Source organism: Hemibagrus wyckioides, linkage group LG29, assembly GCF_019097595.1.
Source record: "Hemibagrus wyckioides isolate EC202008001 linkage group LG29, SWU_Hwy_1.0, whole genome shotgun sequence".
In the NCBI taxonomy this organism is placed as follows: Eukaryota; Metazoa; Chordata; class Actinopteri; order Siluriformes; family Bagridae; genus Hemibagrus; species Hemibagrus wyckioides.
The window spans coordinates 10,047,337-10,073,544 of NC_080738.1; the positions used below are offsets into that span (position 1 = coordinate 10,047,337).

At 39.7% G+C, this 26,208-nt stretch overlaps 2 protein-coding genes across 2 annotated transcripts; both read left to right on the forward strand.

Annotated features, from left to right (window-relative positions):
- Positions 1-4,337: 4,337 nt before the first annotated feature.
- fbxo28 (F-box protein 28) lies at positions 4,338-19,433 on the forward strand. Its single transcript, XM_058385149.1, has 6 exons — positions 4,338-4,556; positions 6,150-6,259; positions 6,484-6,622; positions 8,248-8,443; positions 8,918-12,870; positions 18,259-19,433. Exons 1-5 carry the CDS (start codon positions 4,368-4,370, stop codon positions 9,409-9,411), a joined length of 1,128 nt encoding a protein of 375 aa, XP_058241132.1. The 5' UTR covers positions 4,338-4,367; the 3' UTR covers positions 9,412-12,870; positions 18,259-19,433.
- On the forward strand, positions 19,411-26,205 carry degs1 (delta(4)-desaturase, sphingolipid 1). The gene is made up of 3 exons (XM_058385150.1): positions 19,411-19,551; positions 22,190-22,932; positions 23,190-26,205. The coding sequence occupies exons 1-3, from the start codon at positions 19,470-19,472 to the stop codon at positions 23,334-23,336; spliced, it is 972 nt and encodes a 323-aa protein (XP_058241133.1). The 5' UTR covers positions 19,411-19,469; the 3' UTR covers positions 23,337-26,205.
- The last annotated feature ends 3 nt before the right edge of the window (positions 26,206-26,208 follow it).

Sequence of the window (26,208 nt, forward strand, 5' to 3'; positions counted from 1 at the left end):
AGATCAATGTGTTGAACTCAGCTTTAAATGCGATGGATGACCTGTGGAATGATTGTGTAATCTGACAGAAAAGTGGCATAAATTCACCAAATCAAGATGTACTAAGTTGATAAACCCTTGATAAAAAGATTGAAGTGCTATATTCTAAAGCAATAGTAGGTATTAGGTTTATCAGGTTGCTGTATCACCTGAAAGGTGGAACAGGATCTTATATGATTCAACTTGATTTGGTTTTTATGTCATGTAGAGTATTTATATCCACTGTGCACTGTACTCGTTGTCATTTCAATGGAAGCAATTTGAGACCATTTGTTCCATGTGACATTGTCAAGCTGTTAGAAGCCATTATAAGACATGGAAATTCAGCTAACATGAAATGCATATGGCAGAATAATTTCTCAATACAATATTTAAGTGGTTGTTATTACATGGATAATTATGGTCTTAAAACAAAGCATGCAGTCAGCAATAATACAATATAAGATAGGCTTAAGTACTCAAAAGATGCTTCAGGGGGTTAAAATGTGTGCGTCAGTAAAACATGTCTCATACCATTACACCACCAGCAGCCTGAACTACTGACATAGTCAAAGACCTAGACTGCCAAAACACACTGGGATATACCCAGTTGGGACACCATTTTAAATTAAATAAATGTTATGAAATAAATGTTGGATAAGTATTAGGGAGAAATAGTAACTTAACTTTAAACTTTATCATTTTTATTATGTTTCTATACTTCTGTGAAGCCGCTTTAAGACAGAAAGCACTATACAAATAAACTGAATTATAAATTGAACTATCCAGATGTTGAGGACAAATGCAACAGATGTTTTAACTTGACCTGAGTTACATGTTTTTCTCCTGGCCGTGAGTATTTCATTGTTGCTCAGTTTATTTTAGTACAATGTCCAGTATACTGCAATAATAGAGTATACTGGACAGTATACTGGACATTTGCAACCCTGGCCACTGATGGCTAGTTTTGGACTTGCAGAACTCAGTCTTCTAGCCCACCTTCTCACTCGCAGTGGGTAAAGATCCAGCACAATAAAAGGTAACACTACCAAGTTGTTTTCATAAATGGTCACCATTTCTTTACATTTTACAGGCCTCCTGATTCTGTGCCTTGTTATACAACCTTATATGTGCATATGGCATATTTTTCAGTTTAAATAGACCAGGATTCAGGATTCGAGTTGTTTTTGTTGTTGTTTTAATGTTAAAATAAAAAAGGGTTTCTCTAATGTTGACCGTTGACTCACCGATAAAAGGAATTTGCACAAAAAAAGTGCGCTTCACATGGCCACCATTTTCTGACACTGTATTTGATCACCATCAAAAAGCTTCCTTCATGGCCTGGAGGCACATTAATTCTTAAATCAAATGTCTGTCAACTTCAGTGCAGTGCTTTGGAGTACTATCACGTCGTCTCTAAACTGCAGTCGCCTCAGTCAGCTTTCGGCAGGAAGGAATTAGTGCTAAGTCAATAATGAACTCAGAAATTACGCTGACCTATTAGTTCCTCTGAGGCTCTTGGTTGCACAATTCCTCGTGACTATAAACTGTTAAAGAAAGGACATGATCAAGAGTTATATTATTTACTGTTCAGTGTCACCCGAATGAGGATGGGTTCTGAGTCTGGTTCCTCTCAAGGTTTCAAGGTTTCACTTTCGCTTTTTCACAAGCATAACACTTTATTTTAGTCCATTCTTTCTGACACAACTGATGTGTCAGGTTTATGCATTTCCTCGCTCAGACATGCTTTTTCAATTCACTCCATGAATTTTTTCATGGGATTCAGTTCAGGGCTTTCACTTTGTTGTCTGAAAGCCATTTTTTGCAGGTATGCTCAGAGTCAGTGACTGGAATACCAAGTTCTCATGATATCTTGAGGTGATTCTATCTTCTACACCAGTCCCTTTGTTGTTGTTTTACTTAATATCTTTCTCTCTCCTTCTGTCTTTCGCTGCCGAGCTATATGTCCCATTCCCGAGCTCCCAGTGTGACCACTTCTTCTATCTGAACCTGCCTGATCCATCCAGACGTTCTACCCCTGGTCAGAGTCTCGTCACTTGCTGGTGCTCACTGATGCTGTTGATAGATCTGTGTAGACAGCCTGTGACCCAGGAGACAGCCGCTGGAGACTATCACACCATCACAGATCTGCCATTACAGTACATCTGTCAGCTTGAGACAGTAAGGAATTAGTGTCTATAATGAACTCAAAAACTACACTGACCTCATAGTTCCTCATGAGCCCTTGGTTGCTGTTGTAGAAAGGACATTATTTACATTTACATTATTTACTGTCCAGTGTCACCCAAATGAGGATGAGGTTCCCTTCTGAGCCTGGTTCCTCTCAAGGTTTCTTCCTCATATCATCTCAGGGAGTTTTTCCTCACCACTGTCTCATCAGGCTTGCTCATTAGGGATAAAATAGAAACTTATCTTTAAACTTTATCATTTATTTCTTTTTCTATATGTCTGTAAAGCTGCTTTGAGACAATGTCCATTGTTAAAAGTGCCATAAAAAATTAACTGAATAGAATTGAAATTGTTTTAGGATTGAGTTGAACATTTTGAACCACATGTTTATATTCTCAGTTTTGACCTAAGTAAGTATGTCAAATGTTTGATTTACCTCAGATATGCAACATTTTATCTCAGAAACTTCACTCATCTCACTGTTTTCAGTTTCACTTCAATTCATTTGATAACCCCTTTAACTATGGACATTGTCTCAAAGCAGCTTTAAAGAAGTACAGAAAAATTATTACGTTTAAAGTTACTATTTTGTCCACATTTTATCTCTAATGAGCAATCCTGAGGCGACGCTGGCGAGAAAAAAAACTCGGAGATGATATGAGGAAGAAACCTTGAGAGGAACCAGACTCAGGAGGGAACGACGGACATTGTCTCAAAGCAGCTTTACAGAGGTATAGAACCAGAGAAAGAAAAAAAAAATTATATTCAATTCAATTCAATTTATTTTGTATAGCGCCTTTTACAATGAACATTGTCTCAAAGCAGCTTTACAAAAGAAGAGAACCGGAAAAAAGTTGAGGGGGAAAAAATGAAAATAAAAAATAACTAATTCAAATTCAAATTTTATTCATCACATACAAAATCATACACAGTACGACATGTAGTGAAATGCTTTTTAGACTGTCCTACATTTGAAGAAAGAAAAGAGTAAAAATTATAGTGTGTGGACATGAAAAATAAAGGGATATAGTTAAAAAAATATAGAGAAAAATAGGTAAAATTGAATGTAGAAACTAAAGACAAAATAATTGTGAAAAACCAATAGTTATCGGATATGCATATTCAAATATATGTGTACATATATATATATATATATATATAGATATATATTTATATAAATAAATATATTTATAAATATAATATAAAAATATAAAAATAAAAAATGTAAATATAAAATATAATATAATATAATATAATATAATACAAATAATATATAAATAAATAATATATATGTGTAAACTCTATAATATATAGAAAGATACAATATATACATATATGTAGATGCAGATGGACAAATTTAAACGGTATGACAATAAATAAATAAAGTATGTACAGTAGAGTGTGCATATGTAAGATATATATATATTAAAAATATATTATAGGCAAATATAAATGTCCAAGTGAACAGGAATATCAGGGAGCAAAGTGACTAAATAACTAGAAATAAAAATAAATTATTAAATTAAATTATTAAACTATTTTATCCTTAATTTATTTTATCCCTGTAAAGTTACATAGTTTATAAAGTTTAAAGTAAAGTAAAGTAAATATTTCATCCCTATTTTATCCCTAATGAGCATGATGTGAGGAAGAAACCTTGAGAGACTCAGAAGGGAACGATGGACATTGTCTCAAAGCAGCTTTACAGAAGTATAAAAATATTAGGAAAGGGAAAAAATGATAATGTTTAAAGTAAAGTAAATATTTTATCCCTAATGATCAAGCCATGAGGTGACGGTGGCGAGGAAAAACTCCTTGAGATGAAACCTTGAGAGGAACCAGACTCAGAAGGGAACCTCATCCTCATTTGGATGACACTGGACAGTAAATAATGTAAAAAAAAAAGTACTACTACAACAGCAATCCAAGTGCTCATGAGGAACGATTTGGTCAGTGTCGTCCATCCAAAACGCAACCAGGTATAACTACAGACTATCCTATGAAGTGCTGTGGATTTCCAGGACGGACACTGCTGATTTATTTCCTTTGATCTTAGAAAATTATTATGAAGTCATAACTCTTCTTCACTTCCACTGAACGGCGTTTTTTTTTTTTGTTCCCAGTCAGACGTCACTTCCTCCAGTCTTGGGCTAGAGAAGATGGCGGCTATTGTGGAGAGAGTTGAGGGAGGTGGAGGGTCTGTCGATTCCGACTCGGTTTCGCCCAGATTGCCTTCTCCACCACCCGATCAGCCTCATCAAAATAACCCACTCCTCGGACTCCCCATCGTGGCCATCGAGACCATTTTAAATTTCCTGTCCTATGATGAAATCAGCCTGCTGCGCCTGGTGAGCTAACTACAACGTAAACAAAGGCTAGGAAAAAGCGCATACTTGTGTACTAGGTAGTATGCCAGGGAGGCGTGTCACTAAGCGCTCGCGCACTGTACTTACATACTGCGTAGTGTGGAAGTATGCGCCTTCTCGCTCAGTATTACAGTAATGCTGGCTGCCTAAAGCAACTTCAGTGTTTGACTCTCTGTTAGGTTTGCTCATGCCGTTAAGCTTGCAAAATCCACTTTTTACTTCAACTAGGAATAAAAAAAAAAGTTAGTGTATATAGTAGTTAGCTGTCTGACGTTACGTGCTCTTTATCCAGATGTCCTCTCATTCTAGCTATGAAATATACCTTCAGTGAACATCTCACTGATCTACAAGATGTAGTACAGAGCCTTTAGCTTGATAGCTAAGATATTAGATGGTCAGTGAGAGTCAAGATCATTTCTATAAGTGGTCTGTTATTGTGACACATCAGATGGCTGTAACAAATGATTGCCATGTCACTATCATATGCAGGCTTTGGTAAATGACCCAAGATTGCTGTTATTTGGTTTTATAGGATCGATTCTTAGAATTAAATGCGGTGTAAAATCTGTAGTACTTAAGATCTTTACACTATTAGTCTGTTTACACTTCCTGTGTCATTGTGGTTTTCTCCTACCTCCTAAAAATATGCCTAAATTCCTTTAGAAGGGTGTGTGTGTGTGTGTGTGTCGTGCCTTGTGATTGACTGGCATTCCATCCCACCTCACACACCAAGACGATAGTCTCGGGATCCCGTGTGACCCCGATCAGGATAAAGCGGCTACTGAAGACGAATGGACGAGTCTGTTCACGCTTTTCATGCCTTTTGAATTTCATAGCTAGGGATGACTACAGATGTCACATGAAATGCTGGATCAGATCACGTTACACTTGTTTTAATGCTGTACATTTTTGCTGACAACATGATAAAAATCTTGCCTGTGTATGTAGCATAAAAGTGGTTCTGATGTTTCACAGGTTCCAACACATGAAACAAACATATTTGTGTGCCGTTTTTAATCTCCTTAATGGCCATGTGTGTCATGTACCTGATTTTATCTGTTGAATGTAGAGACGGGGTGGTGAAAACATGGCGGTTGTTAGTTGTTAAGATTGTTCTAGATTGCACCGATGAAGATTTAAGATTGAGTAGTGTTGTTATTTCTTATCAATGTTTCGTGAAAGCCTCTGAGGTGTAGTCTGTACCTTTAGTTATATATATACAGTATATTTTTCAGTAGCTGTATAGTATATAAAAATTTTCAGGATGGTATATGGACAGTAATTATCTGACTGTTTGTTGGAACAATTAAGCTTTTCAACAAAGAACACATTAGTTTCAAGTTTACGTTATTCATCATCTGGTTTGTTTTTAGTTATTGTTTTATTTTATTGAGATGTAGCTTAAGTTCATTTTGACCCCCGCTGAGAACCACTGGTCACCCAGCATGTTTTTTTTTTGTTGTTTATTTTATAATAAGAATCTTAGTCATTTTATCATAATGGTTCATTTTCATTGCCATGCCTGTATAATCATTCTATGTACAAGGATCAAATATTGTGGCTTTTTTTTTTTAGGTATGTAAGCGCATGGACATGATTTGTCAACGTATGCTTAACCAAGGTTTCCTCAGAGTGGAGCGTTATCACAGCCTCTGTCAAAAACAAGTCAAAGCCCAGCTGCCGAGGTGAGAACGAACCTTCAAATAACGTCATGGGGAAAAATGAATGAATTACTTGCTGTTTATTGGATGGTCAGCTAGGGTGAAGCTAGCTAGAGTGTTCAGCACAGTTTGCCTTGTGTGTGTTAAATGTAGTACATAGCAGTGTGCTGACACTTAAAAGCACTGTAAAAAAAAAAAAAAACGACAAGCGGTGTGACGTTAATGATCTGCTCTGTTGTGCCTCATAGGCGGGAATCTGAGAGGAGGAACCACTCTCTGGCTCGCCATGCAGACATCTTAGCTGCAGTGGAAACACGCCTATCTCTGCTCAATATGACCTTCATGAAATATGTGGACTCCAATCTCTGCTGCTTCATACCTGGCAAGGTGCCTGCTGTTGTTTACATTAATTTAAAGCTGAGAATTCTCACGAAAGCTCAGATCTGTTGGGTTGCAATGACGCTAATGTCAGAAAATTAGACTTAGAAACGAGGCCTAACCCCTCCCCACGCCTCCTGGTTACCAAAACGAAGCCGAGAGTCTGCAGGGACTCTCAAGGTTAAGTCGGAATTTGTTTTCTGAAATGTTGGGTGTGAGAACTGGGAAAGTATTCATTAACACAACACAACACATGATAGTTTTGGTTAAAGGCAGTTATAAAGAGCGTTCATTGGTCTTTGCCGTGCCCATTTCATCTCAGCTCAGTAGCTATACCATAATATCAGTTTAGCTGACTTGCTAACTGGGAATTTAACAAGCTTAGTTGCTAGTTAGTCACCGTGCCTAATATATATTGTTATACTAGTCCTATATAGCATGCCTACATCAAGAAACTGCTAGCTAATGCTCACTTATTAGGTCACATTCCTACTAAAGATTTGGCCATAATGGACATGTTTAGCTCTCTTGGTTTGTTGAGTTGATGGGCATCTGGCTGGGCAGCACCTCAGGATCGCCAATCCTCACGTATTGATCCTTCCCACAAAATACTTTTTCTCTTCTGTAAATGCTCACAGGTTTTATGAGATATGTGTATAACTCCGGTAACTGACCACAGCATAGGGTCATTTACAATCCATAAAATCATGCAGATGCAGGTCAAGAGCTTCAATTAATGTTCAGGAAATTCAGCATTTTCTTAGTCACTGAGATCACATTTGTCCACATTTTCACATTCGATCCGAACATTAAACTGAAGCCCTTGATCTGTATCTGCATGATTTTTAAGGCTTGATCCGCTGCCATGTGATTGCATGATTTGATAACTGCATTAATTAACTAATAAGGTACACGGTGAGAGTATATCTCGGTTTTCTTTTGGCCATGTAACTGTTCCAAAATAAGTAAAAAAGGCTTGCCTAGCCTACTGACTGCTTGTGTAGTCAGTCCTCCATGATTTCTACTCTCTATTCCTGTTATTATTGACCAGAAATATTGTGTGCATGTGCATGATGTGTGCCTCGTGAGCAACATGAAGACAAACCCTGTTTGTTTTATTGTCCCTCAGGACTTCTGCTAGAAAATCATTTCATTACTCTACCTCTTAATGTTGTTGTGCACAAATCTGGCCACCAGAGAGAGCACTTGTTCGAGCCAAGAATAACACACACCACTTACTTGTAGTGCATCAAATTGTAGTGCAAATATTAGACGAAGAAATACTGAGGGCAAGATGCCTTTATTATCACCACACATGCATTACAGCATTTGCATTACAGCAGTTGGGGTCAGAGCGCTGGGGCAGATATGATACAGCACCCCTGGAGCAGAGAGAGTTAAGGGAATTGCTCAGTTGCCCAACAGTGGAGCTTGGTGGTGCTGGGGCTTGAACCCTGATCCTCAAACCAGAGCCTTAACCACTTGAGCCATCATGATTAGAATATCCCATAGAATGGGATTAGAATATCCCATGTTTTGGTCAAACAAATCATATAGAAAGGTAACATAGAACCAAGAACCAATGCTTATAATGAACCCTGACACCTAACCCCTTGTTTTCTGTTTTCTCTCAGGTGATAGATGAAATTTACCGAGTTCTGCGCTATGTAAACTCTACTCGCGCACCACAGAGGGCTCATGAGGTGCTCCAAGAGCTGCGGGACATCTCATCTATGGCCATGGAGTACTTTGACGAGAAGATTGTCCCCATCCTTAAGAAGAAGCTCCCAGGGGCTGACCTGTCCGGGCGTCTTATAGGATCCGCACCAGGTAGAAGACTGTTCTTAAAGTCGACAGAAATGTAATGTGCTACAGCCATTAAGATTGCAGAGAGGGATTTCAGTCATTGGCCCATGTGTTTCTCGCATTACTTTCAAAAACATTAACATGCAGCAGCATCTTAAGTCTGAAAATATCAGTTTGATCATTTTTGGATGTAGTGTTAATGAGAGATATAACATAAAAAACAACATATAAAATCAACAGATATTCTGTTACAACAATACAGTTATTTTCGCCATTTATTTCTATTTATGCTAAGAGCTTACATGCTGTCCTTCCTGCCTAAGCATGACAGTGACACATCAGTGGAGCTGTGGCTAATGTTTAATGGCTAATATCAGTGGCTCACCTCGTATTTTGAGAGTATCTCTAAGATACCCATTGCCTTTCTAAGTAAAGTTAATATTAAATAATAACAAGTGAAATGAAGTATCTTAATCTTTTGAACCCTGATTTCCTCAGTGGCTGGGCCGTCTAACTCTCTTAGCACCATGACGCTGCTGGCCAAAAATGCTCCGTCCCGCTCGGAGATGACCAAGGTACAACAGCAGGTGAAGGTGAACGGCGCGTCCATGACGGCGCTGCGGCGTGAGATGCAGGAGGTTCGCGTCAAGCAGCTCGAGCAGCAGAAGCAGCTGCAAGACCAGGAGCAGAAGCTGCTGGAACAGACGCAGGTGATCGGCGAGCAGAACGCACGCATTGCTGAGCTCGAGCACAAGCTGCGCGAACTCATGGAGAGTGCCGTGGATGCCAGTGCAACCCGGGCCATGCCCACTACCTCCTCTTCCTCCTCGACTTCCTCGTCTGCCGGTGCTGTAGCCGTAGCATCCACTTCTTCAGTCAGCCTGGGCACGACATCAGAGAGCATAGCGGAAGAAGGAGGCGTCCCTCTCAAACGGCGCCGCAAGAATTCAGACCTACCACGCCACTCCAAGCGTCTGCGGAGCAAGAAGTAGAGGGATTTCTTTTCGTTTTTATGGGTTGCTCCTTTTCTTTTTGTTTTTGTTTTACCGAGGGTCGTTTATTGCTTAATCCAATCCGTTTTCTTTGCACCCGCCCACAGTTGGCGCGAAACATGGACAGAGCGTGATGGATATCTGCTTTCATTTTTACGTGTTTTAAGCAAATGCTATTGTGTCCCTTTCTATCATACACTAATAAGCCTAAAGGCTCTTGGTGTACTGGCTTTAGGTGACGCTTGCCTTCTGTGTCTGCTGTCGTTATATGGCGTCGATCTCGAAATTCACGATGAGAGGAAGAACGATAAGCTGTAATTAAGCATCTGTTGCTCCGAGTCAAGTACAAAAGCATGTTCTTTACTTTCCCTGCGGAATTAGCAAACTTTAAGAAAGAGGTGAAAATGAGCACACACGTAACACTGGCTACAACATTAACATATTTTTTCAACTATTGCCCCAAGTTCGGCCAGATAACGTCTAAATTACATAAAGCATGTGTTTCCTATTCCATTTAAAATGATAAATATCCAGAATGTAAGGATTTGAAACCCATCTTAACGATCCCTGGCTATCGCAAGCGACACCTTGTTGAAATGTCATGTTGTAGCTACCATTATTTTTGTGGTTGTACAGTTGCTTACAAAATAGAGCTGTCAGTGCAATAAGGCTTCTCGGAAGCTTTGTCCTGAGTTATTAATGTCCAGTTTATTTTTCGGACGTAACGTCTGCCGCTCCAGTCTTGCTACATTTCTTTTACTCCAATTCTCCAATCATGCTAAAGGCTTTCACTTTGCTGCGTGCCGTTTTCAGTCTGTCATTCCCCCAGACAGTGCTACACTAGCTAGCAACAAAATGAAAGCTAACATTGTCGGCTAGTAAGGTGCATTATTTAGCTCTCGTTTGCCTATTTGGCTATCCTTCTTTACTGAGTAGAAATTTGTCAGGTCCTCATAAACTAGAGGAGTCTCACATTTATATTTTACTACTACGACACTTAAACAAGATTTTATCCTGGTCAGATGATGCTAATGCCCTGAAGGAATTTGTTGCAGTGCTGCAAAATAATTAGCCCAGATAGAAATCCACCTCTTTTTCCATAGCAGGAAGTTGACTCACCAACTCATGTTTCATGTCATGTTTCACCAACTTGAAACTGTAGAGCTATTTAGTCATCATGCTCATCAACAGCTCCTCGTTTATCTCCGTCACTGAGATGCAGTGGTAAGCATGTAATTAAATATCATCACAACCCTGACGTTTCTTCATTAGGCTTACTGAAGTATGACTGAAATCTCCACCCTGCCCGCATAAACGCTTTCACACAGTGGAACCAGCAGGTGGCGTTTCTTTAGAACTTGCTAAACATTGTTTGCTTCTTCCTTTCACTAAAGATCAGAAGGGAAAGAAAACACCGGAGTAGAGAAACACTCTAAATCCTGTCAAATAATGAAGATTGCTGTTAATGAAAGACGTTATGCTAACATTAGTCGCATTAGCATTGTTTGGGTTAACAAACACTTCAAGAGACAATTCAGATTCCAGACCTGGTTGTGGTAAAGCTCTACCAGCTTATTCCTCCTCATTTCTGAACTACATGTCCATTTTGCAAGCAGTTCGGTGAAGATCTATCCCCACAATTGACGTGATATTGACATGCAAAGGAGAATTGGACTCATCTAATCCTTCCTTCTGAACCCTGGCTTTAGAATCGCATGAATGTTTTAATATTATAAAGCAGGACACACACCGAAATACTTTATAACTTGTGGCTTAATGCAAGACGAAAGGAAAAAGAAAAAGTACTGTACTGTAAACATGTACTTCAGAGAGAAGACCGGGTTATTTTATGTATGTAATAAGGGGAAAGTAATCTTGTACATTGCCTGTTTGTGGCAGAGAGAGAGAGAAAGAGAGAAAAAAGAATTTGTTGCACATATTCCTGTTAAAAATTGTTCAAATGAATCATATTAAATCACATTACGGCAGAGCCATTTGGTGAGTGAGTGACGAGTTTTTATTCAGTCGTATTTTGAGATTTGATGGTGGAAAGAGGGTAAGAAAAAAACACGGTAAATTTCGTTATATTGTAAGAGAGAAAAATCTGGTAAGAACAAAGAAAGGCACAATAAAGAATTTATTTAGAATAAAAATGTAGCTTTAGAAACCGGACTCTTTTACCGCCGTGACCCGGGTTCGATTCGCCGGGCAGCCAATCGTTCAGGATTTAACTCTCAATATCAAGAAGGCTGTGTGTCAAACCTGTGCAGATGTGATGATTCCCTCCTACGTTGAACCCTGAACACGGAGCAGCTGAAGGACAACAACTCAATTACAGTCCTATATTTAAAAAGAACCCAAAAATGCTTAGCATGTCGTCACAAACGTCCCCTCAGTTCCAGTTCCAGTATATTATCAGCTTTGGTGAAAGGTGTTTATCGGTGTTGACTTTAGAAGCAGAGTTTGCTCAGAACCACTAACCAAAACCAGTAAGAATTTTAAAAAGAGGTTCAGTAATCAGATTATAAATGTTAGCAGCCGAAAACCTTAAGACCTTGTAAATTCAACTGTGAGACTATTTAATATTTAACATCATTGGTTTGTAGGTTTACTCACACAAGGTAACGCTGTGGATGGACAGCAGGTAGTTAACACCAGCATGTCATAAACTGACACACGTCATAAATGTAAATTTAATCAAATGCGAAAAAGGAGAAAAATCAATTATCAACAATGGTTATACCTATTTCATAAATTATGCTATATTATACCAGCCTGAGGTGGGAGAGGGAGCATGTACAGGGTAGTTGGTCAGAATTGGTTCTAGTTGCAAAATGCACATTTTTTTTCTTAGATGTGAATTATTATTATTATTATTAATATTATTAATTTATACATACTGTAGCTTAGACACTTTTTTACTGAAAAATCTGTTCAGTGTTTAGTGCTGTGCTGAGACGTGAGTTGTGCGTATATGTTAAAATTTACAGAAATACTCTAGGTGCTTGGCCTCACCCCAGAGCTGCTAACATTTTCTATAATAATAATTGTACAAGGTTCTGTGGAATTTATTATAGACAATGCTTCGGATTGTTACCACAAAGAATTTTTTTCGAACCTGCTATAGACTGCGTATAGGAAAATGGGCTTCTTCATATTTGACTGAAAGGTAGACAGGGACTTAGTGGAATATTTGCTTTGTAAAATGGAGCTTCCTTTACGTCAAGCCTTTAAACCTGGCTAGCAAAGTGAACAAAAGGCTTTATCCGAATCCAACCTTTGTACATCTGTTGTGCACCCGAGGCGTCAGATTTCACTGTGTTCAAACGTGGGCATGTTGTCCCTCTACACATGAATGGAATGCCTTTATCACAAAATCAGCGTTCATTCTGTCGAATTATTTAGAAAGCGTTTATCCTGGTCAAGGTTGCGGTGGATCCGGGAAAAACTTGGGTCGAGGTGAGAAAAATATCCTGGATGAAGATGCTAGTCCATTGTAGGATGACATGCATAATAACAATAATACTGTGGTTTTATGAGTTATGTTTGTCATGGGTATATTGTGGGTAACTCACACCCTTCATTATACAATATTCTTTATGTAAGATCTTCTCATAGTTGCATTTATGTTCATAGCAGACACCCTTATCCAGAACAGCTTCCATTTATCTCATTTATACAACTGACCACTTGCTTAGTGGCTTGGTGGTCCTGGATATTCGAACTCACAACCTGAGCCATCACGTCCCTTTAAAGCTCATGTACTCTTAAAACATATTACATAAATAACAATCCTTGTATATTACACTATATCATCCACATATTTTTATCTAATTTCTCTGCTCATTCCTCCACTTTAAGGGACCTCACGGAAGCATGTCACTATTTGCAGTGAAGTTTGCCACTAAGTGTGGACTGAAATACCTTCATACCTTCGTTGTGCACATGTACACATGTGGAAACATTCCAAATAAAGGCACATGGTGACTCATGATGCAAGGTTTGTGATAAATACCACCATCATGCAGTGCTGTTTTCCGGAAAACTTCTCTCAAAGCCATTTCCTGGAGTACATACACTGCCAGTTTAATGTTATTGCACACTAATTACAGTTTAATCACCTCTATGGCCACAGGGAAAAGGATATAAAATAGCAATTAAAGGAAACCTAAATCTTTGGACAGTGTTCTAAAGAAAAGCATGCATGGGAGTAAACACTATAGATAAAAACACATGGTATTAGTGTTAACTGTAAACCATAAATATATGGTGTGCCTTATCAGAGTGATAAAGATATTTGTATTTTCCTGGTTAGATTTTATCTAAATTGTTCCAATGATTGAATGTAATAATTCACTAAACATTCTAGTCATTTAAACATTGTCACAAAGCAACTGGATATGGAAATAAGGATACAGATTTCGTTTATACCCAATACCCAATGAGTAAGCCAGAGGTGTTGATGGCAAGAAAAACAACCGCCTGAGATGATAAGCCCTTGAAAGGAGTCAGACTCAAAGTGCAACCCAAATTCTTGTCCATCCAAAACTCTATGCTCTTAAGTCAAGCTGTGCTACGTAAGGATCTTCAATACAAGCATCAGAGTGTTTGTTTTTACATCATTAGTGTTTTTAACTTCATAGTATGCGTGAGTTTATTTACTGTATAATGAATGAGATTTGAGAGCAGTTTTCAGTAAGTGCTATAAATCTTTAGGCCATTCCCAGCTATCTTTAGAATATCCTTATGGTACAAAGACACGGCAAGGAAGGCGGATAGAGTCAGGATCAGCCGACAGCTTATTAAGTATGCGCTTGTCTTGTTGTAACTTAAGAGGAAGTGCAGTGTGCACATTTATGATGGCATAAATTAAAGGCAGAACCAGAAGGTAAGACGAGCATGAGGGCATCCCGGGACATAATAGTTAATAAATAACATTTCTAAAATCACTAATGCCTATTCATTGCTCCTAAAGTAACATGCCTCTAAGTATAGGGTCCTCCTTTTTACTGAACATTTGCTTTTACTGAGGATCAGATGGCTGCCATCCCATCTAAATTATACATATCAGGCACACCAGGAAATGCTCTGCGGGTTCAACTACAAGGTTTAGGTGATTGATTCACGAAGTTGAGTAATACAACCTTGGGCATTAAACATGGATTCAATCCCAAGGCCACCTCAAGGCCATCTTGCCACCAGTGGATGATGTCTATAGAACAGGCAGCTCCCTAATTCTTCCCCAATTCTTTTTTGTCAAACTGATTGCAAGCAAAAGGCTAGTTTTCAGAGATACCTATTACTGTTTAGCATTCCGGGTAGTAAGAGGTCCCATATCGGGTTCCTAGGGAATCATGGCAAATGGATTTCAGAAATGCAGTTAATAACACTTAAACGCCAGAGAGATGTCATCCACAGTGGGGTGAGGCTGCTATGGCTACCAAATACACCTTGGTGTAGATAGGAACTTGCCACTATCTAGTAGGGAAATGCCCTGGGTTCAAATGATGATTGCACAGAAACTGCTCTAGAGGCTGACACTAAGAAGCTTTGTGCCACTAGATACAGTCAACCATAAAACTTTTCCATCCCCAAGTGTCTTGTAATTCGTGACACAGCTTGGTTATGGTTGGCCTTGTTGTCAGGTAACAATGAGGGGATCCATCTATTCCACATACAAACTCCCACAGGACTCAGTAACAGGACTCCTGTTCTCTCTTTATACTCTCTCATGATGAGGCACTATTCTCACATATCTTATCACAGACACTTGATCTTCTATGCAGTTCTCAGGATGTCTAGCTGATATCTCAACATGAATGGTAGATCATCAGCTGAAGCTTAATCCCATCAAAATCCCATGAGCTTCTTCTCTCTTGTGATTATCCTAGATAATTCTCAAATATCATATTACCTTATGAACAACCAACTGATCTTCTTGCATCACATCAGTAAACTACCTTATTTAAGCTGGATTCTACTTCAATACATTGGTAGGGTCTTCAACACTGGGCTTATTGCAGTTCTTTTGGGGGTGGTAGCTTAGTGGTTAAGGCATTGGCTTAGCCGATCAGACGGTTGTGAGTTCAAATGTATAAGAAATGAGATAAATGGTAAGTCTCTCTGGATAAGTGTGTATGCCGTAAGTGGATTGTGCACTTTAAGCTCACTCCTGGTGGGTCTGCCTCTCTGTACCTGTTTTCAACCTCCCACGTTGCCCTATTGCTACGCTTCTACCACTGATTTCCTTTAGCTGCCTGCATCATTTATAACTCTGATGCTTACCAACAAAGCAAAATACAGACCAGTGCCCACCTACATTACTTATTACACTGCACTCCACCATATTCCCTACGATCCTCTAGCACTGGTCAGTACAAACCCCATCTCTCAGGTTCTTCTCTACCTCTCGATATGCCATTCATACATATTTTTCATAATGTACTCATGTCCCTAACAGGGTTTTTAGACTTATACTCTTACATCCTGACCTAGTAACCAATGTGAAGATATTTATTGACTGATCTCGTATTGAATTACTAAATCCATCTGTAACCCTGGATCTGCCAAATGTCATGAATGTAACCCTGATGGATTTAAACATAATTCCCACTGCTACAGTTACCATCATCAGTCCTGACATCCTCATGAAAGGCATACAAAAAGGGAGGATGTTTATGAACTGGTTTAACCCACTTAATTCTAAATTTGGATAAAAACTACCAACCTTCTAAACAAAGAAGCAGATTAAATTCGATCCCTTGTTGATATGCAACTGTTAGGAGCTAACCTTTTTTTGATCATACCTGTGTCCAAGAGAGAGCCAGGTGTACAGAGTAGTAACTTTGTTCTGGTCTGATTTAAACAAAGACTATTTTGTTAAACCCAAAATAGCTAGTACCTCATCAAAAAAATGCATTAATAAAGAAAAACAATCAAACAAAGAGACTAATGCTAGTGCTAGGTCAGTCTGACATCTCATGACCTCTTGACATCTATAGGCACAGTGCTCTGTTCATCCTGTGACCATGCTCTGTTGGACTGTTGTGAATGGAGTGTTGTGAAAAGACAGAAAACACAAGAAAGCAATAACTCTAACAGTCAGTCCCCGTTCACTCACTTCACTGGTTTGTAAATAATTGGACAAATTAATTTATAGTAGTATTCGTATTTGATTAAGATGGGAAGCTGAGATCGGGAAGTCTGTCACAGTTAATGCCATTCTTTATCCTAGCACTGCTGTGCACTGCATGTGAACCAGTAGATAAATCTTTAGTCTGCAAATAGAAGTTTATGTGTCATGTAGCAGATAAGTTACTGAACCGGTGTCCTTGTTTGCTCTGTGTTACCAAAATCTGAACCCAAGACCTTGTTGGGTTCAGTCTACTTACAGTTGCTTAACATTTTGCTAGCAAAGTGTACTTTTTATGGATAGCTATGTGCCACAGCGAAATAGAGATAATCAGTTGAGTTAGTACTCAGATCTGGGACTGTGAAAATATCTGTGATGCACCTGTGTGATCCCTCCATCCATTGTCTATACCTGCTTTATTCCTATTTAGGGTCACGGGGATCTGCTGGAGCCTATCCCAGCACACATTGGGCAAAAGGCAGGGGTACACCCTGGACAGGCTATCAGTCCATCACAGGGCCACATACTCACTCCTATGGAGCAATTTAGAATTACCAATCCACATGTTTTTGGACTGTGGGAGGAAACCAGAGTACCTGGAATAAACCACACAGGCAGAGGGAGAACATGCAAATTCCACAGGATTCAAACCCAGGACCTTCTTGCTGTGAGGCAACAATGCTAACCACTAAGCCACCATGCTGCCCCCTGTGTAAGCATATTATTATCAAAACACAGAACTGTGCTTGCACAGATGACAGCAAAGTTTGTAATTGTTTAAAGGACGTAATAAAAAGACATTAATAACAAAAAAAAAAAAACTAGTTAGCGAAATTCACTGAATTAATCAGTGTTCATTTCCTGGGTGATGTTAACACAGTGCTTGTGTTGCAATGTGGCACAGTGGGAATTTCTGCCTCACAGCTGCCGGGTCTTCAGGTGGATCCTGAGCTCAGGTTACTGGCTGTGTTGAGTTTTGCATGCTCTTCCTTTGTTCATGTGAGTTTCCTCCTACTGCCCATTAAAATAGAGCAGATGGATTAGTTACTAATCCATGTATGCACGATGTTCTCTAATAGACTGATTTTGCTGAAAGATGGGTGTCACACAGGCAGAAATGTCACATGAATATTATCTCATGTACCTTTAAGGGCTGATTAAAACATTTCGATTGTGTGGGCTGCTAATAAAACTTGGATAAACATCCTGTTCATTTATTCATGTTTAGTTAGCAGCCCACATAATTGAAATGCTTTAAACAGCCCTTACAGACACCAAGATAAGATGAGATCATGAAAAAAGCTATGAAAAGTAGCTTATTATGTATCTTTTATTATAGCATCAACTTTATTATTAGTCTAGTGATGTTTTAAGCTCCAAACTACCTCTGAATGTAGTCTGAGTGATTGAATCACAATTTATCTGGACGCATGTTAATGCCAGGTGTGAATGGGGCCCAATTTCCCATTGTGAACTTAGAATATTTAAACAAAAGTACGAGTAATGCTGTTTTTCAGTATGTAGATTAGGTTTTAAATGTAGAAGTTGGTTGGGTTTTTTTCCTGGTATGAAATCTTTAAATGAAATCCTTATAAAAAAAATAATTAAGAAATATTTTGTAGTTTAGTGCAAATGGTAAACATACACTGATCAGGCATATCATTATGACCACCTGCCTAATATTGTGTTTTTCCCCCCTTTTGCTGCCAAAACAGCCCTGACCCATCGAGGCATGGACTCCACTAGGTCCCTGAAGGTGTGCTGTGGTATCTGGCACCAAGATGTTAGCAGCAGATCCTGTAAGTTGTAACGGATATTTACACGACTCAGAGGACACTTACAGGATACTTTTGATAGATACTGACCACTGCAGACCGGAAACACCCCACAAGAGCTGCAGTTTTGGAGATGCTCTGATCCGGTCATCTAGCCATCACAATTTGGCCCTTGTCAAACTCACACAAATCCTTACTCTTGTCCATTTTTCCTACTTCTTACACATCAACATTGAGGACAAAATGTTCACTCGCTGCCTTGGTGGTGGCTCAAGTGGTTAAGGCTCTGGGTAGTCCCCTGGAAGGTTGGGGGTTCAAGCCCCAGCACTGCCAAGTTGCCACTGATGGGTCCTTGAGCAAGACCCTTAACCCTCTCTGCTCCAGGGGTGCTGTATCATGGCTGACCCTGTGCTCTGACCCCAACCTCCAAGGATGGGATATGTGAAGAAAGAATTTCACTGTGCTGTATATGTGACAAATAAAGGCCATTTCATTAATACATCCCACCCACTAACAGGTGCTCATAATGTTATGCCTGATCAGTTCAGGAATCATGTATTGTGCACATATAATACTTTTGTCCTTCATCTGCATCACCACAGGTCATCAAAATATTTTATTTCTGCACAGGTTTTCTTGGACACTTTTCCTTTCACAACCCTACTATTTCACCCCCTCAGTGTCTGCTTTATTTCTCTATCCGGGAATCGAACCCGGGTCCGGGTGGTAGGAGTTTTCACATACTGTATATAGTAGAAAACATCTCGGCTTTAACAGCGTGACAGGTTTCCCAGGCTGCCACACATGCAGTATACGTGACGGATAGCTTTAAGATAATGTTGGCGTAAACTCCCTCCTACATGCGCGTGATTGGACGCTGCAAAGTGGTGTAGGACGATTCGATTTCAATTGGCTGGTGTGAACGCATTTAGTCCGTGTTCTACAGTACAGATCCGCCCTATACACCAGAACACCACCCATTGGACGCAGCCCGACACTGCCATTTCAGCCGAAGTTCTAACTGTTCTCTGTTGAGCAAGGGGGGCAAAAAGTGACCCGCTCCATGAACTAAAAAAAAAAAATCGCCAATACAGGATCATCTGACCTTCAGGAACAGACACAGAGCTTGTTAATAAAGCAGGCGGTGTAACATGGGGAACCGGGTGGCGCGTGAGGATTTCGAGTGGGTTTATACAGACCAGCCGCATGCCGACCGGAGAAAGGAGATTCTCGGTGAGAGCATTTTTTTTTTACTTCATTTTATCGATCTGTTTAGACTGATAAAGCTTTCTTTCCAGGCTTTCATAGGGAAAAGAAAAACAATCGGAAGAAGACTGAGGTGCGATTTCAGGCGCGGCTTATTTTAATGTCTTGCAAAACGATTTACTGTGCAAGTATTAGTCAATCTCTAGGCAGTACACGAGCTTGTGTATTGTAGATTATGTGTTAGTGTGGTCAGTTTTAAGGCTTTAGTGCAAAGCCCACTGGTCACAAGACATACCGTTATGTCAACATGAGGAGCTAAGACGGCTAATAGGAAAGCTAACACCCTGAAAAGTAAGCGCCACTCCCTGTACACACGCCACATTAGCCCATTAGCCGTCTCAGCGTCAATGCTAATTAGAACAGTGTTTATATGTGATACATCAGTTAGCTTCGCAAGTAATGCGATATATATATGTATATATATATAATATATATATTTGTTTTTAGCTTAGCAAGAATTGGCGTGGAAGCATCTCGGCTAGCTAGCAAAGACGGGCCTGGAGAAGCTTCTCTAATATTTCCCCTCATTTGGTTTAAGAAAGAATACGTTTTTAACTTTTCTTTCTCTCGTGATGGGAGAAATGATTGTTTCTGTGTTTCTTTCCGCTGTAAATAAAGTGTTAGTAGTCACTGGCTGACATGTTAAACTCTTGCATTGTATAGAGATATAGAACAGGAGGGCTGAAATTTATAGGTCCAGCTACATGAACGCCCTTACTTTTTACAGTCCTTAAAAGTGACTGAATAGTGACCCCAGATATCTGGAAATAATTAAACATCAAGGATTAATTGGCTGTTCATGTTTTGACTAGAGCCTTAGACATTTATCGTCATCATCATCATTAAACATTCAGTAAAATCCCTCCTGAGGCTTCGCTCCATTAATCTCAGACCAGATGGGACAAATGGCACAAACATGTTTTTCTGATCTAGAGTCAGATTTATGTGACTGCATTTGACTGAACCCAACAAGCTGAAAACAGAGCGAAAAAGAATTTTTGGGGAAATGGTTTGTCCTGCATCTGGATGGCAGTCTGCCCGGTGATGGCCACCATGTTAGAAACCTAAATGGAGAAGGTGTACAATAGGAGGAAATGTCAGGATGGCTTACTACGTCGAATGCAAAAAGCTTTGTAAATCTGCTAGTGGGGAAATCAGCCATTTGAGCAGCATGTGAAAGCACACAAAAGTAAAAGACACAAAGCAGTTCAAGTCCTTGTAGAAAACCGCAATTGTTGGATGCTGTTACAAGGACATGCATCTTTTATTTGTCGTAACAGTGTTGTGACAAAGAAGTCCAGAAATCTGCCGTCCACCAGGCGAGTTTAAGTACAGATGTGGCTAGGCCAAAGTTCACTAGCATTTTGACCCTCCAGCCAGTTGATATAAAGGTGTTATTGAGACCTATTGAATATCCAGTGTCAGGGCCTTTTGTCCCTGATATAAAGTAGGAACATTTATACCCCAGGCTATTTAATTTCATGTTGACATTATGTGCACTTATTGTGCTGTAAATGGGCTGTTTTGTTCTGCACTGGCTGCTGTGGACCAGTGCTTGTACTGCCTGAATATTTCATGCTTTTTATGTCGAGCCTTTGTGCAGTCGGGAATCTAGCAGCAACTTACTTTCCTTATGTGAACGGGGCGATGCCTTTGTGGTTGAGGTTCTTTACTAATGACTGGTTTTAAGTTGCAACCCCGAGGCTGCCTTTGCCTCATTGTTGGTCCACCAATCGCTCGTCTGCTTTATCTGTTTGGATTGCACTCTGCCTTATAAGTCAGTTTGAGTGAACTGCCGGATGAAAGGGAAGTGGTACACATTTCACCCTATTGCGTTTGTGAGTAATGGAGTAAAAACGAGAACTATTTTCCTGTACAGATGTAGAGATAAACGACACGTGATTCAAACGTCTGTTCAATATTGTCCCGTACGTGGAAGTGCATGCTCATAATGGTGCTCAAAAATAATTTTACAATAAAGTCAGTTGAGAGAGAGTTTAGAGGGAAAAAATGCAAAAGAAACGACTGCTTGTTCACAGCCGTACAGAGGCTTTGACCCAGGTTTTCCGTCAGGACTTACCCATTTAAGTCGAATCATGCTCAGGAAGTTACCACAGATAATGCCGCATGGCTCTTTTCTAAGAGCAGCGTATAATGTACATTTCCTTCAAGACTTTGTTAGATGTCCTTGAGTATGTTGTGTAATGAAAATTAAGGTGAAATCTAAGCTGCCTTTTTATTTTATCTGTAATATGTTGTTGAGAACTTGTGCTGTAATGAATAAAGCTGCACACAAGTTATAGGTTTGTTAAATTTTTTTTATCAAAGGTACCAGTTTTATGCGAATCGTCATTATTAAAAACCCTTAGGCCTTCAGAATGTGCAAAGGATCTGAATAGATCACCACTTAAAGGCTTGCCCTAAAAACTTCAAAAGCAGGCTAATGCGTCTATTCTTAGTATCTGTTTTTTCTCTTCTTATTTCCATTTGTCCCTGAGATAAGGAAACTATGTCTCAGTTCTTGTAGAGATGGTCATTTAATTTGTCTCTGGTGTCTGTTCCAGTCTAAAGTCAAAGCTCTGTTTTTTTTCTCTCTTTTTGGTAGCCAAATATCCTGAGATAAAATCTCTCATGGGACCTGACCCTAGGCTGAAATGGATTGTCTGCATGATGGTAGCCATCCAGTTCCTGGCCTTTTACCTCATCAAGGATTTGGAATGGAAGTGGGTTCTATTTTGGACTTACGCATTCGGCAGTTGCATAAACCACTCCATGACTTTAGCCATCCATGAAATTTCCCACAACACAGCGTTTGGCAACAATCGTGCGAAATTGAATCGCTGGTTCGCCATCTTTGCCAACCTGCCCATTGGTCTGCCATACTCTGCCTCCTTCAAGCGCTACCATCTCGACCACCACCGCTATTTGGGTGGGGACGGCGTGGACGTGGACATCCCGACCGATTTCGAGGGATGGTTCTTTTGCACTCGCTTTCGCAAGTTTATTTGGATTATCCTTCAGCCGCTGTTCTATGCAATTCGGCCTCTGTGCATCAATCCCAAACCCATCAGCCGGCTGGAGATAGTTAATGCGCTTATCCAGTTCACATTCAACATTCTTCTCTACTGGATGTTGGGCACAAAGCCTTTGTTTTACATGCTGGCGGGCTCAATGTTGGGAATGGGCCTTCATCCCATCTCCGGACACTTCATTGCTGAGCATTACATGTTCCTCAAGGGCCACGAGACCTATTCTTATTATGGATCGCTGAATCTGCTCACCTTCAACGTCGGCTACCACAACGAGCATCACGATTTCCCCAGCATCCCAGGACGGAGGCTCCCTCTGGTAAGCTAATCAGTTCTGAACGCTTTTCCTTCCTCCTTTTTTGCCTTTAAACCTTATTGCTTCTGAAATGAATATCTGTAGATGTTCACTTGCTCAGAGTGGGTTTTGCTGCTAAGTCAGCAAAATTCTCTGATCAAGTGGACTGTAAGGTGCTATAGCTAATAAAGCATGAGTGTATTTAGGGGGATTTAATCCCGTTTTGATCTTTGATTAGTCTTTCACGTCGTTTCCGACTAATTCATTTATGTCCCAAACAGGTGAAGAAAATAGCATCGGAGTATTACGACGATCTGCCGTGTTACACATCGTGGTTGAAAGTCCTCTACGATTTCATCATGGATGACGAGCTGAGTCCATACTCCCGTGTGAAGAGGAAGTTGAAGGGAGACCTCAAGTTGGAATGAATGGATTTCCGTTGACCAAAAATAATTGCCGAGCCTCAAACTTGCGCGCACACACGCCACCTACTAACCCCTTCAGTAACACAGTTAGGGTAGTATTGTGTGTGTGAGTGAACAAAGACTGGCTTTATTTTGTGTGTGTGAGTGAGAGAGAGAGAGAATGGTCATTTTATTCGAATCATTTCAAGCAATGTCGTCAAAGTCTGTTGGTGAAAATTAGGAAAATTATTCCTTCTTGTTTGGGTTTTCACACGCTGCAGCTTTGTCGTACACAAATGTCACTGCACATTTTAATTTTTTTTTTTTTGTGTGATCACTACTACTTCAATTTTTTTTTTTTTTTAACATTTTCTTAAAATTAAAAGCTGATGTACTTGTAAGCCCAAGCACCTAGTCTGAAAGAGTGATGATCAGAAGCACCTTCTCAATGTAATTTAAATACATTTGCAGCTCCCCTTGCCACAACAGACTGATTTCTACCAGCAAGTGACAAGTGTCCTGCCTTCAGTGCTTATCACTGTCTGTGGATTTTAATGGGACGTCCCCCCCCCCCCCCCGTATGACTAACATCAGGAGTGTGCACTCAAGGTGTGGACCTGTACGAGTTCTCTCTGACCGATAACTTATCATGCATATTTATTCTGAAATGGCGCTGGAGCATTCGGAGATGACCTTGCTAGCAGAATAGCGAGTCGCTGTGCTGATTCGGTAACAAATTTTCAAACCAAGTCCACTTGTGATTAATGATTTTGTAATGTTGAATTTGGAGAAATGTTACTCGTGAGCAACCCTCTAGCTGTCCCGCACTTTACCGTTCTGTATTGGTCAGCTTCAGTCACACATACAGGATCATTTCCTGATCTTTACATATAGATGTGTTAAAATAACTTAGTACCTGTGCTGGCAGCCCACACAGATTTTTTTTTTAGGCGAGCAAAACAGCCTTAAAGTAAATAACGCTTAATATTTACTCGCGTAGCAATTGATCAAGCAGGTGATTCACTGACAGCACATTCTTCTTATGTGATGCTTTTTCCCAGGCTTGTAGCACAAACCCAAATGTCTGCAGCGTAAAGCAAAAACAACAGAATCGGCCCGGATCTTCCAATACTTTTGGAGGGGACTGTACCAGTAACAATATTGCGCTATTTAAAAAGATATATAAATATATATATATATATTTTTTTATACATCTTTTGACATGTCAGTGAAAATGTCAATACATTAAGAAACAAAATGGCTTCTAGATTTCGGATTGTGTTGAATCACTGATATATTATACATGCCTATTGAAGAGGTAATCCGATTTAGACCACATCACTGTTGAATCCTCATATCCGCAGCTCTGATGGTTGTTCCGGCTGTAATTCAGATCATTTATATTAATGCGCTTGTTCTAATGCATCGAATCGTTACCATAGTAACCGCTCATTCAGAAGGATTTGTATGGCAGATGCTCGACCCTGTTATTTAACACAGAAATGTAATAATCATTGACTTAGTAAAGTGGACTTGATTGCCTTTTGAACCTTGACTGAGAGAAAGAGGGGAGAAGAACCTGACGAGGAAACGTCCATAGTGCATCAGCATGCTCGAATCTGATTGGTCAGATTATTATTATTATTAATATAAAGGCAGAGGAGCTTTCAGGTTCTTGGTAAAATGACAGGCTTTGTTTTTGGTGTGTGAGAGATTCGGCTGGTGAAAGCTACAACAGAAGTAAGAATAGGAGTCGTGTTGCTCACAAAGAGCTTAAAAGCAAAGTCACACTCCAGCATGTGCTGTTGTATGAAAAATAAAGCAGCCTATTGTATTAGGTCTCTGATGCACTTGGTATCATTCCCCCAGTGTTTTATTACAGATAAATGTGGTATAAAAAGGAATAAAACAACTTGTGCTTTGTGACGACTTCAGTATCTCTGCTTCATGTTTAGTTGCATCACTCATTATTTTTGTTTAATGGTACGTCCTGTCGTGTTTTATTCCTTCACCACAGATTCAGTTTTTGGCACTACGAAAGGAGTGCCCGAAATTCATAACTTCATTCCTTTTAATGCACTAGGTGTGACTACAACAAAGAGCCATAGTTTCACTTTTATAAATAGTAACAACAGGATGATGGCTGGAATGGGGAAAAAAATGCGATGGTTTCTCAATCCAGTGCTGACTAAATGTCCTGTCATTATTTTCCCACAGAGACACAGCTCTTATTTGCATGCTAATGTGGTCGATTGGTTCTTTTACTTGCCTCTGATTATATCGCATGGGCAAGAGTGCTGTAGCTCATTTACAGTCATGCTGATGTTCAGTCAGCCGTGAGTATGATGTTGCTAATATTTCTATTAAAAAATGATTAAGTGAGTGACAATTTGGACACAATATGCTGTATGCAGAAATAGAACCTAAAGAAACCATAAAAATAAATATCTTTAAGTCAAAGTTGCCGTGTCTGCCGAAGTCTCAAACTCGACTAGGAAGTGGAAATTTAAGGACAGAGTGAAGCCCCCAATGTTGTTAGAAGAAGGTCTAAGCACTCTCAGAAGGCCACTCTACCAAAATCACTGGACTGGAACAAACCGTTGTACTGTATAACTAACTACTGAAAGTTCTACAATGCCTTTTTCTTTCACTAAAATCTACTGCTCGTTTATCCAAATACATCAAACATGTTAGGCTAAAGTGAAACATCTGTACAGTTGTGTGACTGCAGGGAGGATTGTGCCGGAGAAATGATTTCCTGTATCAGTATTACAACTAGCAAGGGTCAGCGTCCATGCTGGAGATCATTTAACTCTGTGTGGGCTGATAAGATAACCTGCTCTGTTATGCTTTGCTGCATTTGTGTGACTTCATTAAAACCAGATAAAATAAATAT